Raw genomic sequence first — 14,557 nt, forward strand, 5'->3', positions numbered from 1 at the left:
GGAGCATGGTCAGATCATGGTGCTAATAAACAGTCCCTGTACAGGCCATGGAGATGGACTCCATGATCCTTATTGGGTCTCTTCCAACCCAAAATATTCTGTGTGAGTCTGAGTGATCTGTAATAAAAATGCCAAGTTATAATACTTGTCATGGATAGAAGATTATAAATTTTACTAATTGTATTGGTACTTGAAAGTTTAGCTTGGAAGGAGGAAAACAGGAATCTGCTTTGCAGATGTGAGCCCCTCCTAAATGTCATTGCAGAACTATGGTAGCTTATAGGTGGTGTTCACAGAAATGAGTTCAGTAAATATACCTTCAACAGGAAATCCATTACCTTGAATTTATCACAGGGCACAACAGAAATTTCTGTGCATGCTTAGGAGAGCAGAGCAGGTGCCAGTGCCGTATGGATGAGGGAGCTGTGCAGCTGCAGTTCCACAGAGGGGCACTGCACACCACTGGCAGCGCTGCTAGGTGGGCTTCAGCATCTCCAGAGTCAGTCAGTGGTACTGGCAGGTGGAAGGGAAAGAGAAGTGCATGAAGTTGATTCAAAGTGGGTATTCTTTTCTCCAGGCAGACAAAAAGAACTCCCTTAACACAACCACCTTCATACTAGCTCCCACAAAAAATCCCAGCCTATCAACCAAACAACAAAAAACTTCACCAAACCCAAAAAGTATAAGGTGTGTCAGAAATGGTGTGGAAAGAGTAATTCAACTCAATTACACAAAAATTGAGTTGAATGAAGGATTTATATGTATGTAAATAAAATCAAGTGAGAGGTTACTAGAAGATGATTGTAAATTACTGGAGGACTGAGAATCCACAAGGATTCCTCTGGCTGCAGAATATGTAACCATTACCTAATTAGTACTAGGCATATTCTTGACAAAATTATTGATAAAAACAAAACAAAAATTAAAAGCAAAACAAAACAGCAAAAGGATTTTAACATGCTGCTTGTTTTCTTTTCAAAGGAAGATCCAAGACTGAAAATTTCTGCTCATCCAAGGAGAAAGACTTCCCTAGATCCAGTTGACCTGGGCCCATTACCAGTAAGTAAACCATTTTGTACTTGTTTTGCAGATGAAACAGTTTAACTGTTAAAGTTAGCATTATTGAAATTTGCACATGAGAAAATGCAGCCTGCTTCTTTCCTACAAAAGATACTGTTTTGAATTTCAGTGCTGACTGTAGATGGGAGAGGAATGCCCTCATCTGCAGATCTTGTTGAGTTCTATGCAGACTATATGATCAGAAGTTTATAATATAAATGTAATTAAAAAGAGAAATAAAAATGTTGTCTTTTTACAGCCAGGGTGGGAAGAGAGAACTCACACAGATGGAAGAATATTCTTCATAAACCACAGTATGTACAATGTAGCGTTCTTCCCTACTTATCATTTTATTTGTGACCATTATTTGAATTAATGGAACTAATTAAAACATCTCTTGCAGATACAAAGAGAACCCAATGGGAGGATCCTCGACTGCAGAATGTGGCAATAACTGGACCAGTAAGATTTCCTAATGTAGATTTTCATATTTTTCAGAAATACTGTTAATAGAATCCAAATAAACTCTTGTCATTTATCAGTTAGTCTAGAAAGTGAAACTTTCAGGGTATCTGAACAAAGCATTTTTATTTCTTTTTAAAAGCTGTTTAGAGACCTTTCTAGGGAAATGGTCTTTAAATGCCAGAAAGAAAAAGCAGTTCCCATGGTAGTAAGAAAGTTTCCTTATAGACTGGGGGGAGGGCTTTGAAGTGTGTGAGGAAGTCTTATTTATTTCTTGTCCACACTAGCTCAATTCATGAAGTAAATTTGAGAAAAAAGAAGAAAAAGAAAAAAAAAGGGCTTCAAAAGGAATTAAATTGATTTTCAACTGGAAAATAATTATCCAGCCTCAATACTTAATCTGTAGTGTGAAATTACCAGAACTAATTGCAAAGATGGTTTACATTATAATTATAGATGGGTTTTAGTGTTCAGCTGATATCTGTGTTTATTAATAGCCTGCATTTGTAAACAGCCTTCCCTGTCCATGGAAAATAGAGGTGTTTGTAGCCAGGTCTCTCATGATCCAGCAGGGAAATGGACGTCACCAAAGGCATTTTGCTCACTTTGATCTGGGCCACTCAGGGATCTCGGGCAGTTCCTGAGCTAATGGGGAAGTACAGCATGAATTCTGTGGATCTGATCTGAACAGAGAGGTGCTTTTCATTCCTGGTGTTTACAAACTGGAAGTTTCCCCTGGCACTCAGTAAAACATGTATTCCTGTTATCTCAGAATTTAAATGGCTTGTCTGTGTTTCACAAGACACACAAGACTTTTTTTCTTTTTTTTCCCTAAGGCTGTGCCTTACTCCAGGGACTATAAGAGGAAGTATGAATTCTTCAGAAAGAAATTGAAGAAACAGGTCAGTAATCAGTAGCAATCCAGCAGAAGGTTATGAAACTTAGGCCCCTAAACAAGGGAAAGCAAACTTACAGGGAAGGTAAATTTACTGTCTGATCACAAATACATTTGTGAAGCACCAACTTCATAACAATTAGCATTTGCTCTAGCAGCAGGGTTTCTGACTTTATGCACTGATGAAGACTGTAAGCAGTCTAATTTAAAAAGCCAAAATTCTCAAAGGTTAAAATGTCATGACCCTGAAAGTAAGACTGCCAACAGAAAAGTTTGGAAATCACTAATCGTGCATGGAATAGTTTTTGAAAGTCAGAATATGGAAAGTTCTCAGAGTAGATTTTAGTCTGTCTATGTAGAAATCTCTGTTGTCATGATCAGGTTGGATGACTGCAATAGGTTGTTACAGCCTTAAAATCTGAAGTTTATGGATCTTGTTTCCAAACTCTAGTTTGAAGTGGCAGTGCCAGGTATATTTATAACATGTAGCATAAAAGACTGTAAATAGCATCTGGACAGCCAGATAACAATGAGTCTGCACAAGTTCAATCAAATTTTACATCCTTGGGAGATATTTTACATAAATAATAACCTTTGGGTTTAGATCCATGCTTCACCTACCTGCCAAGTCTGCCTGTGCACTTTGAGCTGCATGTAAGTTACACACAATTATACATGCACCTCGTTTTTTGTGTTCCTAGTAAAACAAGATTGGCATTCATTCAAATGTCATTATCTTAATCTGAGATAGAGAGCTCAGCCACACAATACAATTGTGGTAGTGTAAGAATTAAATACAACTGTAGATTTTGTCTCAAGTGAGAGAACAGGATGCCTAGGCTCATAGGATATTGAACTAGAAGGTGAAATAAGTCAGGTAAAATGGTTCCAGATAATTTTATGTGTCAACTGTGAGCTGTTTTTAATCAAGTGTGTAATATGATAAATGTCCAGTGTCAGAAGAGACTCCATGCCTCGCTGCATGCAGAGCAACTGCCCGTATGCTGTTACTAGTGAGAACTTTATTTTCTTAGCATGAAATAGAAGTTAGCATCTAAAATTCTTTGCTAGTTGAATTGTAGATAAATGGAGCCTCTTTTCAATCATACTCTGTTATGTTTCCAAGTGCAGTAAGGAAACAGTTTCTGTACTCTTTGTCTGTTTTCAGAATTTGCATATTCTGCAAAATGATAAGATGCTGGGTTTTGTTTCATTATTCTTTGTTTTCATGTTTCTCTTTTTTAGAGTGATATTCCAAATAGGTTTGAAATGAAAATTCATCGCACAACAATCCTTGAAGATTCTTACAGAAGAATCATAGCTGTAAAGAGAGCAGATTTCCTTAAAGCAAGACTTTGGATTGAATTTGATGGTGAAAAAGGTTTAGACTATGGAGGAGTTGCCAGGGAATGGTTCTTCCTTCTCTCTAAAGAAATGTTTAATCCTTATTATGGATTGTTTGAATATTCAGCTACGTAAGTAATACCACTCTGGAAGATGTGAAAACTTATGAAAAGAAATTGTGTTTCTTGTACCTTCTTTAAAAATGGGGTTCCTGCTGCCCTGGCAAATGTACCAGAGGGTTTAGTTGATAATAACTGCAACAATCTGCACCTATTTGCTTGCCAGAAGAGTAATGTGGAGACAATATTGTGGGGTTTTTTATAGCAGTCCTAACATAAGCCATGGCATTTTTGCATGGACAAGCATGTGCTTGCAACCATCTCCTGCATGCAGAAGAGGCAGTATGTAACCATAATGCAGAGGATGTTACCCTGCTTTGAAATGAATGGGAGTTAATCCCTTCTCTTTGGTTTATCTCCATCTTACTGAGGTGGTTCCTGGTGGTTGTTTCTGATACACTAGTAGTCTTCTATTGTGTATTGTTTAATATTAGATAACATCATGAAAAGCAATAACTGATTTCATAAGTGATGTCTTTCAGATCTTCAGATGTGAGATTGATCCAATAGTACAACATTTTTATTTTTCTTTCTCTTCCCTGTTCCCTCCTTCAACTCTTCAGAGATAACTATACTCTGCAGATCAATCCCAACTCTGGCCTTTGCAATGAAGATCATCTCTCTTATTTCAAGTTTATAGGTCGTGTGGCTGGAATGGCTGTTTACCATGGCAAACTTTTGGATGGTAAGTATTTATCTTATGTAATGTGATGTTCAGATTAATATTGAATGTGTTTTGAGTCCTGAGTTGCATCTGTTAAATTTATTTCTTCTTCTTTAAAGCCTTTTTTATTCGTCCTTTTTACAAGATGATGCTGCAAAAACCAATAACTCTACATGATATGGAGTCTGTGGTATGTAATTTGCTTTATCATGTTGACAAATCTAATGTTAATTTATAATTTTTATGGATATATCTATTTATAATATCTACATATCTATAATCTACATTTTGAAGGTTGAAAATGTACAATTAAAAGATATTTTAGGCTACATCTTTTAAAAGTCTGTAAGCTGTATAGGAATTAAAACTTCTAATGAAAATCAAAGACCTAGACTCAGGTTCAAGTCAGTTAAGCTGTATTGGAAACTGGAACCTAAACTTTCTGTGATGTTTTCTTAAAGTGTTTTAGACTCTGAGATTGTTAAAATGGAATATAAATACTTTCAGGATTCCTATCTTAACCTGTTTTTTAAATTATTTTTTTTCTTTGATTATAAAAATTAATAATTTTCAGGTACTGAAAATTGAATGATACAATGTAACATTTTTAGAGGAGAAACATGTCCATTTTCTTGTTTGGTTGGTTCCCTGATAATGGCTCTTATCTAGAATGCTCATAGGCAAAGTCATTTTTATTTTGTCTTTTTAATCTGTTACTGGTTTAGCTGCCCTTTAAGATTACAGCATGTAGTTGCTATCTGAGTAATAGATTTATAGATGTGTCCAGATTTTTTTTGTTTTGATTTGGTTTTGTTTGGTGCTCTAGAATGATTGGAATGGTTTGGGTTCAAGGCAGGGACACCTTCCACTAGAAGGGTGTGGCACCAAGCCCTGTCCAACCTTGGACACTTCCAGGGATGGGGCAGCCACAGCTTCTCTGGGCACCCTGTGCCAGTGGCTCACCATACTCACAGGGAAGAATTTCTTAATATCTAAGCTAGATCTGCCCTCCTCATCCTTCACTTCACTCCCTGATAGAAGGACATTTACAAGGATTGCTGAGCCATCAGGTTTTAAAGGTCTTCAGAGCTTTGTACCACTGCAGTGTCTCTGTGTCCAGTATAGGATTACCCTAGGCAGAAGTGTTCACTGGGCTGTCATGGAACCTCTTGCAGTTTATAGGGTGGCTACTTTATTTAGCACTTACTCTTTTGTAATTTTCTCTCAGGATAGTGAATATTACAATTCTCTGAGATGGATTCTTGAAAATGATCCAACAGAACTGGACCTCAGATTTATAGTTGATGAAGAACTTTTTGGTCAGGTTAGTATGTTTATGTAATGTGGAATAGAAAAAACATGAAGAAAATACTTGACCTGTGGAATTCGGGGATTTTATGTGTATGGTGTTAAGAAAACTCCTTCACTCACTCAGCTCTTTCCACTCATGTGGTGAGTGCATTTCAGCCTGCTGTGATAAAGGACTTGGAAATGAGCAGAGCTTTAAAAAATTGCTTTTGCTTTTTTGCTGAATACTACTTGCATTGAAATGTAGCTGTTGCTGTGAAGGCAACCAAAACGAAGATATCCATAGACCATGATTTGATCTGGAGTAGAGGTTGGGTTTATGTGACTGGCTGGAAAGGATGAGTTCCTCTGGAAAATGCAGGAATTGCTGAGATGTAACATGTTTCCTTTCTCTTAAGATGTACTAGAAACCTATAGAATAAACAAGTTTGTTAGTGCATACAAAGCTATTTAAGATAATTATATATAAATACCACAGGTCTTGTATAAAACTTCCAAACTGCAGTTGCCAGCTAGATCTAAGGATAATAACCTTTATGGTCTTGTGCAACAGCAGTGAGCCTGAGAAGAAGCAATGAAAATGTGTATCAGTGGTAACTGAAAGTGAGATATTTGTGTTCTAGCAGTATAAGTCACTCTGTAACAGAGATGTGAATTGATTCACTTACTGGGATGATTGCTGAAGTGGTTTCTGTCATTGTTTTTCCTTGAGCTTTGGAGTGAGGGCTGGGTCATGGAATACGGTTAGAGAAGTGTGCCTTACTGTGAACCTGTGTGCAGTCTTGGGTGGTGTGCTGGAGCAGAGCAGACAAAATAGAGGTTTTCCATTGCACCCCTTAATAATACATCTTTTTTTTTTTAATGTACCACATTCTATTTATTAGATGACCTGTGTGGCTGGATCTGTTTCTCATAGTTCTCAAATTGTGCAGTCTTCAAGAGTTGTATGAATTATCTAATATTAACATAGGAATTCTGTTATATATTCACCTTGTTTAAGACCCGTTCTGTGCATTGCATTTAGACCCATCAACATGAACTGAAAAGTGGTGGATCAGAAATAGTTGTCACCAACAAGAACAAGAGAGACTACATTCAGTGAGTAGTGGCTGCTGTGTGCAATGTACCTCACTGGATTGCCCTCTAGCACAGGGCTCTGTGTTAGCTTTAATTATAAAAGGAAGTTGTTGCTTTGTATATAAATCACTTTTATTTTAAATGCCGTTTTGTTTGGGTTTTTATTTTTTTGCAGTCTTGTAATTCAGTGGAGATTTGTGAGCCGAGTACAGAAACAAATGACAGCCTTTAAAGAGGTACAGTTCTAATTACAAAATGCATTCTTCTAAGGGTTTGTTGCATCTGATATTTTTTGGACACCCTGAAGACTCACTAATCATTTTGTTTAAAGTATTAGAAAAGACAGCGATACTGTTTGTAGTGTCAGCTGTGAATTATTTCAGAGTTAAAAATATTTTGGTATGTTCTTACTGAAGTGTTTAATTCATCTTGAAAAATTGCTTATTTCTCAATCCTGACTGACAGCTTTAGCTGCAGAGCAAACTATTTAATGACCTCTGCAGAAATCGAACCTAATTTAATTATATTAGTTTGATTTAAACTAGGCAATTTACCCTTTTCTGTACCAATTGTATTACATAGATGATATTCAGACTTCATACTCATCACTCAGTGTTGCACAGTTAAGATGTGAGAAATCAATTAAAAGTACTGTAGTGAAACTGAGGACTACTGGTGTCCAAACATCTGTCTTTGATATATTGCTTTGGCTGTGTTTACCAAAGCCTCACAATATCCTTCTTCTTGACTAAAAACTAAAATAATGTTGCTTTGATTTTTACAAACTTCCCTCATCTTTTTTTAGGGCTTTTTTGAACTAATACCACAGGATCTGATTAAAATTTTTGATGAAAATGAGCTAGAGGTAGGTGTATCATAGAAAAGAGAACAAATTATGTTGAAACTTTAGTTTACTGACTTAAACTTTGGTGTTGTTTGTTTGGTTTTTTTATCTGTGTAGTTATTAATGTGTGGATTGGGAGATGTGGACGTGGCTGATTGGAAACTACACACAAAGTACAAAAATGGCTACAACATAAACCATCAAGTAATACAGTGGTTCTGGAAGGTATCGTGAAGTTCTAATATTTTCTTCTTGAAAATGTGTTCAAAAGCTGCTGCCTTTCTGCTAGTTTATAGTTTGATTCATTAAAAGGTTAGGTAAATATTATCTGACCATTAAAATTCCTGAGAAAGTAAGAAAACTAAAGGTGAGATGCGTGGTAAGAATGTAAATGCAATACTGATGATTGCTTTTTCAAAAATATCCCTGTCTGGCTGGGGTTAAAAATATATTTGTGTAGGTTTTCCTGGCATGGTTACACTAAAGAGGTGTTAAACTGTTCTGTTTAATAAATTACAGGAATTTGGCTTCTAGTTCATAACATAAGAAACTTCAAAGAAAGTAGGGGGCCAAATCTTCAAGGGAAGCATTTTAACAGCCTGCTAAGCCAGTAACCATGCTCTTGTTACAGTGCCATTAAAAAATTGTTGACTTCATAGCTTTAAGCAATAGGCAGTGAATTAGACTGTGTGTGTCACCAAAAAAATGCATATATATTTCATAGATAATGATTTAGAGGTAGATACTATTTTGCATAAGTCTATTAGCTTAAAACCTTAATTTAAAAAGAAATATTTAATTGTAATCATTGTCATACATAGGCAGTCTTAATGATGGACTCTGAAAAGAGAATAAGATTACTTCAGTTTGTTACTGGCACATCACGTGTTCCCATGAATGGGTTTGCTGAGCTCTATGGTGAGTACTTAAGATTATCTTCACAATTAAGTAACAATGAACCCGGTACCAACATTTTCCTGATGTTTGACTTCAGACATTGTCAAATTTTTTTTCAAATTTTGTTTTAAAATGTAGTATGTACTGGCAGTTATAAGAAACAAAGTTAGAGAAGAGTCACTTACATCACGTTTCCCATGTTCTGTATGGGAGCATATTGGTTTAGTTCTGGTTTTGAAGTTTTTAAATGTATAGGAGTTCTCAAATGAATGTGGATTTTTAAAGTTCTCAAGAGCTGCAAAAATCCCTGTTTAACACATGATTGAGCTTGAAGAAAATTCTCAGTTATCCAAGATCTGATTACAAAGACATGCTGGCATCAGCAGTTAACTTCAGTTCCACAACTGCTTTTATCTGCTCACAAGCCATGGTTGTACAGATGCAGTTGTTTGTAAGGATATACTCCAAAGGGGACCACTGAAATGTCACGAGTTAAACATAAAGTTAGAAGAAAAGTACTGAACCTACAATGCTGAGACTGAGACAAGCAGAGGACAGCAGGGAGCAAATTTCAATAGCAAAGCCAGAAAAGCCACTGTGGGCAGGCAGATAGAGCAGCCCACAATGGGTGGGGATGCTTGGCTTAGGGGAGGTCTGTTCTCAGCTGCCATCAGCTATTATGTTTTCTGCTGGACTACTCTATTAAGGCTAAAAGTGCTTGGGATGCTGTGCAAATGACTGAATAGTCTAACTTGCCTGTTTGATTAAACATTTCCTTTTTATAAACAGGACATTAATTTGTTTATAAAACAAAAGGATTGTGAACAGAACCACCCGTCTTGTGTTCCCATTTCTCCATGTCTTCATTTTCATTATAAATCACAGAATCACAGAATAATGAGGTTGGAAGAGACCTCTAAGATCATTGAGTCTAACCTATGCCCTAACACCTCAACTAGACTATAGCATCAAGCACCATGTCCAGTCTCTTTTTAAACACATCCAGAGATGGTGATTCTCCCACCTCCCTAGGAAGAGCATTCCAGTACTTTATTATTCTTTCAGTGAATTTTTTTTTTCCTAATATCCAACCTATACCTTCCATAATGTAGCTTGAGGTACTTGGTTTATTTTTTCTGTTCCATCAGTAAAAGAGTTGTGAGTGGCAGTGGGAAGAGCAGTGTGCTCAGCAGGCTCAGCCATGTGTCTGCTGCTGCACCTGAGCCTTGGCATTGCTGGGGTTACAGCACCTGCTCATCACAGGGGAACCCAGGCAGAATTCTGCTGCCCCAGGAGCTCTGCTTATTTGTGTATGAACACTGCTAGAGACAGAACTAAGAATTGATACAGGGGAAGAAACTGCTGAAGTTCTTGGCTTCCTTCTGCCCAGGGATTAGAATATACTTGAGCAGTTTTCTGTAGTTATATTCACTCACCCATTAATGAAAAATTCAACTAGCAGTTGTCTTGCACAGTGCTTTGTTTGTTTCTCCTACAGTTATTTCTGCTTTGCTATGCCCAGCATGCCGTCCTTACCAAACCCCAGTAACAAATTTCCTGTACCTTGTGTCGAAAGAGCTGTACGTGGTTTTTCAGCGTTGTGCCGCTGCCGGGCCCTTCCCTTCCCTTCCCCGCCCGCCGGCAGCGCTGGAGCCGCTCCCTGGCCGAGATCTCCCTCTTGTGGCTCCTCTCCTCAAGGGCTCCCAGCTCGGCAGCGAGCCCAGCCGTGCTGGAGCTCCGGCACCCTGAACAGACACGCTCTGAAATAGTGCAGCTTTTGTCTTCCTCGTTTTTTAACTGCAGACTTCTCCCAGCTTAAGGAAACGGTTATAAAATACTCCTTGCATCTGCCTGGGGAGAATTGAGGATGCTGTAAGAGTTCTTGAAGGATAGAGGGAGCTGCGGCCTTTTTTGCTAGCCAGAAAATGTTCTCTCAGGTGCATAAAAACATCCTGGGAGTACACATATGATTGCCATGTTTCCAAAAGTTCTCAGTGACTCTATTTTTGTTGCTGTATAGGTGCATTGACTACTTTCTACCAGCTTATCAAACTTGGCACATGGTGATAAACATGTCTAAGTTTTTACATGCAAAATTTATAAAAGTATAAAAAAGTATAAAATTCATAATAATAAAACTTATTTTGCAATTTAATATACAAATTTATAATACTTATAAAAGTATAAAGTATAAAAACTTCAATACCAGCTACCATGCATAAACATTTAGGTCTTAGACTTCTGAGCTGAAGGTGTAGAAGTCTCTTGAAACTGAGGTATAGCAAAAAATACAAGAGAATTGGGATTATTGACTTTTACTTTCTATAGTCTGTATTTTATTCATATAGATAGCTCCTTCAGATGTCAGCCCTGGATTACAAAACCCCCAAATAGGTCATCATTTGTATCTCTGATTATAAAAGGATTTTTTATAATAGGGTGAAAATTGATGTGTTCTTTTCTTCAGGTTCAAATGGACCACAGTTGTTCACAGTTGAACAGTGGGGTACCCCTGAAAAACTGCCAAGAGCTCATACCTGGTGAGTATTTAATTCAGATGAATTATGACCTCTAGTATAAGTGATAAAATACTTAAGAGTTTTCATCTGTTTTTCAGCTTTAATCGCTTGGATTTGCCTCCGTATGACTCGTTTGAAGATTTATGGGATAAACTTCTTCTAGCCATTGAAAACACTCAGGGTTTTGATGGGGTTGATTAAGATACAGACATAAATTATGTTGGTCCAGTGCTGCAATTTCGTTTTAAGGGTTTACAAACAAATCTGAATTTTCCAGGGACTACCATTGTATTTAGTCACATGGCTGTTGAATCTTCATAGGGTGTAAAATAACTAAGTATTAAAAATCACTAACTTTTGAAAATGTATTTTGTCATTTCCATAGTTTTGTGTATTTGCTGATACATGCAATATACACATTGGATCAGCCAGTGCCAAGTAAGTGAAAAACTAAAGTGTTTTTAGCAGTTGCCTCTTGTACAGTATTTGAGACTGTCCTGCAGTAAACTACTGAAGTAAAGCTGTGAAGAAATCTTTGCAGAGGATTTAAATTTGATTTGCTGCTTTAAGAGAAGCAAATGAAATTGTTAAACTGTTTTTAAAAAAACCCACCCAAACAAAAAAAAACCCAACAAACTTCATGTATTACAATATCATTATTTGTGCTGCTTCAGGCTTTTTGCAACAGATCTGCCCAAAGCACCTTATAATTCAGCAAATTAGATACAACATTGGAAAACATTTGTTTGCAGAACACTGACTTGATACAGTTGTTAGACTTCTGTTTCTAACTTGCTTTTGCTAAAACCGTGTAACAAACCCAAGATTTTTATACAAAACAGATAAGCAGCATAATTCTGACTTTTAATGAGAAATCCATTTTTTGTTTAAATTTATATACTGATGTTGGTTTATTGAGTGTTCATCACTATTTTGGATAAATTTGTAGTTGAACGATAATATTTTCAATTCAGCCTTTTGCAACAAATCAATCTTAAAATGAAATTTGTATGGATATCACTCAGTATTTAGTTACTGATAGTTAGAGGCCTTTATTATCCATTCTTGCAGTATTGCACTACATAACAATAAAGAACATGTTTACAGGGTTTTCTGGGCCAAATTCAGCAGTCTGTTATGTGCAAACTCCTGAACTGCATGGAGGTTATGCACATTGATCAGGTGCAGAATTTGGTTCTGTGATATGTTTACAGGTTGATAGTTTCTACAGCTGCATTTTTATATTTTTTTCTCCAGTGTTAGTCTAGAAACCAAATTTGTTAATACAGTATAACCAAAGTCATAACCAACAATGTGCAATTTATTGTAGATCAACTTGTCATATATAAATATTAGTTTGATTTATTTTGTAAATGTGGGTCTTTTTTGTATTAATATTAACTTTTTTTTTGAGCAAGTGCTGGTCAAAATTATTAGCAAAGTTGGTTCTGAAAGAAAACAAATTGGTTTGTATACCTGACTTGCTCAAATTTTAACATTTTATTACCAATATGATCTAAGGAAATGACAGTACCTAGCTTTGGCCACCAAATTTCTGTTTAGTCACAGTCTTTATAAATATGCAAGAAGGAAGTGTAGCACATCTCTCTCTGAAGATATGTAAATTATGTAACAAATGTTAATGGGTCTTAAGGGATATTTAAAATCCCACTTTGTTTTATCCTTTGACTAGGTCATTAGGACTGAGAGTATTACATGTAAATAAAGGTAACTTATACAAATTTCCCAAATCTATATGCAGTTTTGTAAAACGTGAATGATATATCAGTAAATCTGTATAGATTTGAATGTAGCAGGTTTTGTTGCATACTTTAAAGTATAAAATAAGGATCCTGAAAGCAGTAAATAAAAGTTTATTCTAATAAGTTGTGATTGAGTTCTTTGAAGTGCAAATCAGTAATCTTGAAATAGCAAGAATTGAGTCATTTTTGTACTCCTAGGTAGGCCACAGCAGTAGTTCCACCACAAGATGCTGCTGCTTTTGCAGAGCAGTGAAGATGCAGCAGTGCTGTTTGCTGGTGTTCTGCTCCTGAGATGTGCAGCCCTGCAAAAACACACATTGTGTTTTTCTAGAAGCTCTGGGTCACTGTCAGCCTTCAGGGCATGGCCAGCCTAGAGATGCTGAGGCCAGTGAGCAGGTGAGGCAGGGCCAGGCTCCTCCCTGCTCTGGGAACCCTCCTGGCAGGTGCACAGCGGGGTGGGCAGTGGGACAGGGCCCTGAAACCCTGCCCCAGCAGCTGGAGAGCTGTAAGCACAACAGTTCCCTCCTGTTGGTTGTGGCTTCTGCAGCTCAGTGCTGATTCCAGGAATCTTTCATAGATCCTGGAGACTCCAGTGGAGGCTCTGCCTGGGATTTGGACTCTTGGCTGGGCTGGGAGTGGCCACAGGGCCTCCCTGGGCACTGGAGATGGCTGGGCCAGGCCCCCTGGGACCGTGGGTGATGGGCACAGCAGGGATGTGAGCTGCTGGCACAGCAGGGATGTGAGCTGCTGGCACAGCGTTAGATGTGTTAGGATGGTGTGAAACCTCTGGGAAATTTTTTAGGGGCTGAACTTCCCTAGGAAGGTAAACTATTCCTATTGCATGTTTAATAAGGCTGCTGGTGGTGGTTTTTTATGTGTTAATTATTACAGTTATGTAGTAAAGGGTGTTTCTGAATAAATGGTTATGATGCTTTTGAAGGGAATTTATGTAGCCTGAAAAAGGTAAGTGTATAGATTAACCTCAACAAAGACTTGCAGTGCAAACTTGAAAATTTCTCCTTTACTCTGAAGGTAATGTCTGTGTAACTGCTCTGCAGTCTGGTGGTGGGGAAATGAGACTTTAGGCATGAACAAGACACATTCAACACTCGCATGTTTGGGGCAAGGGGTGTTGTTGGTTTTTCCCTTGAAAACAATAATTTCCCTTGTGAAAAACAATAATTTCTATAGAAAGTGCCATTGAGTCTTCACTTAGGCAGTTTGAAGAACACATGACTGAAATTATTTTAAATTGCTATTAAAATATCACATCTGTAGCATATCAAACAAGTTGGGTGTTTTTTTTTTTTTGTTTTGTTTTTGGTTTTTTTGGGGTTTTTTTTGTTAGAGAATGAATAAAACCTGGGCAAAATACATGAGTGTAAACTACTAATTTTCTTTCTTTATCCTGTTTCTCTAACCTCACTATTTCATGCATACACTTGGATGGTAAGCTATCTAGTGCCTTGACATTTGATTTGTTCTGTAGATCCATAGCACAGTTTGGTGCTATTTCACTAATTGATGACATCTTTACAAAAATCTGCACACATATCCTTGACACGGCTGCCTCTGGCATACTGTCAACATGGAACATGTCCTGGAT

General features: G+C 37.2%; 1 protein-coding gene across 8 annotated transcripts in view; it reads left to right on the forward strand.

The window, feature by feature from the left end:
• Nucleotides 1–13,055, forward strand: part of NEDD4 (NEDD4 E3 ubiquitin protein ligase) — a 51,053-nt gene extending 37,998 nt beyond the window's left edge. For all 8 annotated transcript variants that reach the window (XM_064721994.1, XM_064721995.1, XM_064721997.1 and 5 more), the window contains 15 exons: nt 982–1,059; nt 1,319–1,373; nt 1,463–1,521; nt 2,358–2,423; nt 3,662–3,891; nt 4,443–4,564; nt 4,663–4,733; nt 5,772–5,867; nt 6,876–6,949; nt 7,104–7,164; nt 7,734–7,793; nt 7,890–7,997; nt 8,594–8,690; nt 11,137–11,209; nt 11,287–13,055. In XM_064721994.1, the coding sequence (XP_064578064.1) occupies nt 982–1,059; nt 1,319–1,373; nt 1,463–1,521; nt 2,358–2,423; nt 3,662–3,891; nt 4,443–4,564; nt 4,663–4,733; nt 5,772–5,867; nt 6,876–6,949; nt 7,104–7,164; nt 7,734–7,793; nt 7,890–7,997; nt 8,594–8,690; nt 11,137–11,209; nt 11,287–11,389 (1,353 nt within the window). In that variant the 3' untranslated portion in view covers nt 11,390–13,055. The remainder of the gene's footprint in view (nt 1–981; nt 1,060–1,318; nt 1,374–1,462; nt 1,522–2,357; nt 2,424–3,661; nt 3,892–4,442; nt 4,565–4,662; nt 4,734–5,771; nt 5,868–6,875; nt 6,950–7,103; nt 7,165–7,733; nt 7,794–7,889; nt 7,998–8,593; nt 8,691–11,136; nt 11,210–11,286) is intronic.
• The last annotated feature ends 1,502 nt before the right edge of the window (nt 13,056–14,557 follow it).

The sequence above is a fragment of the Zonotrichia leucophrys genome, chromosome 10, assembly GCF_028769735.1.
Source record: "Zonotrichia leucophrys gambelii isolate GWCS_2022_RI chromosome 10, RI_Zleu_2.0, whole genome shotgun sequence".
Taxonomy (NCBI): Eukaryota; Metazoa; Chordata; class Aves; order Passeriformes; family Passerellidae; genus Zonotrichia; species Zonotrichia leucophrys.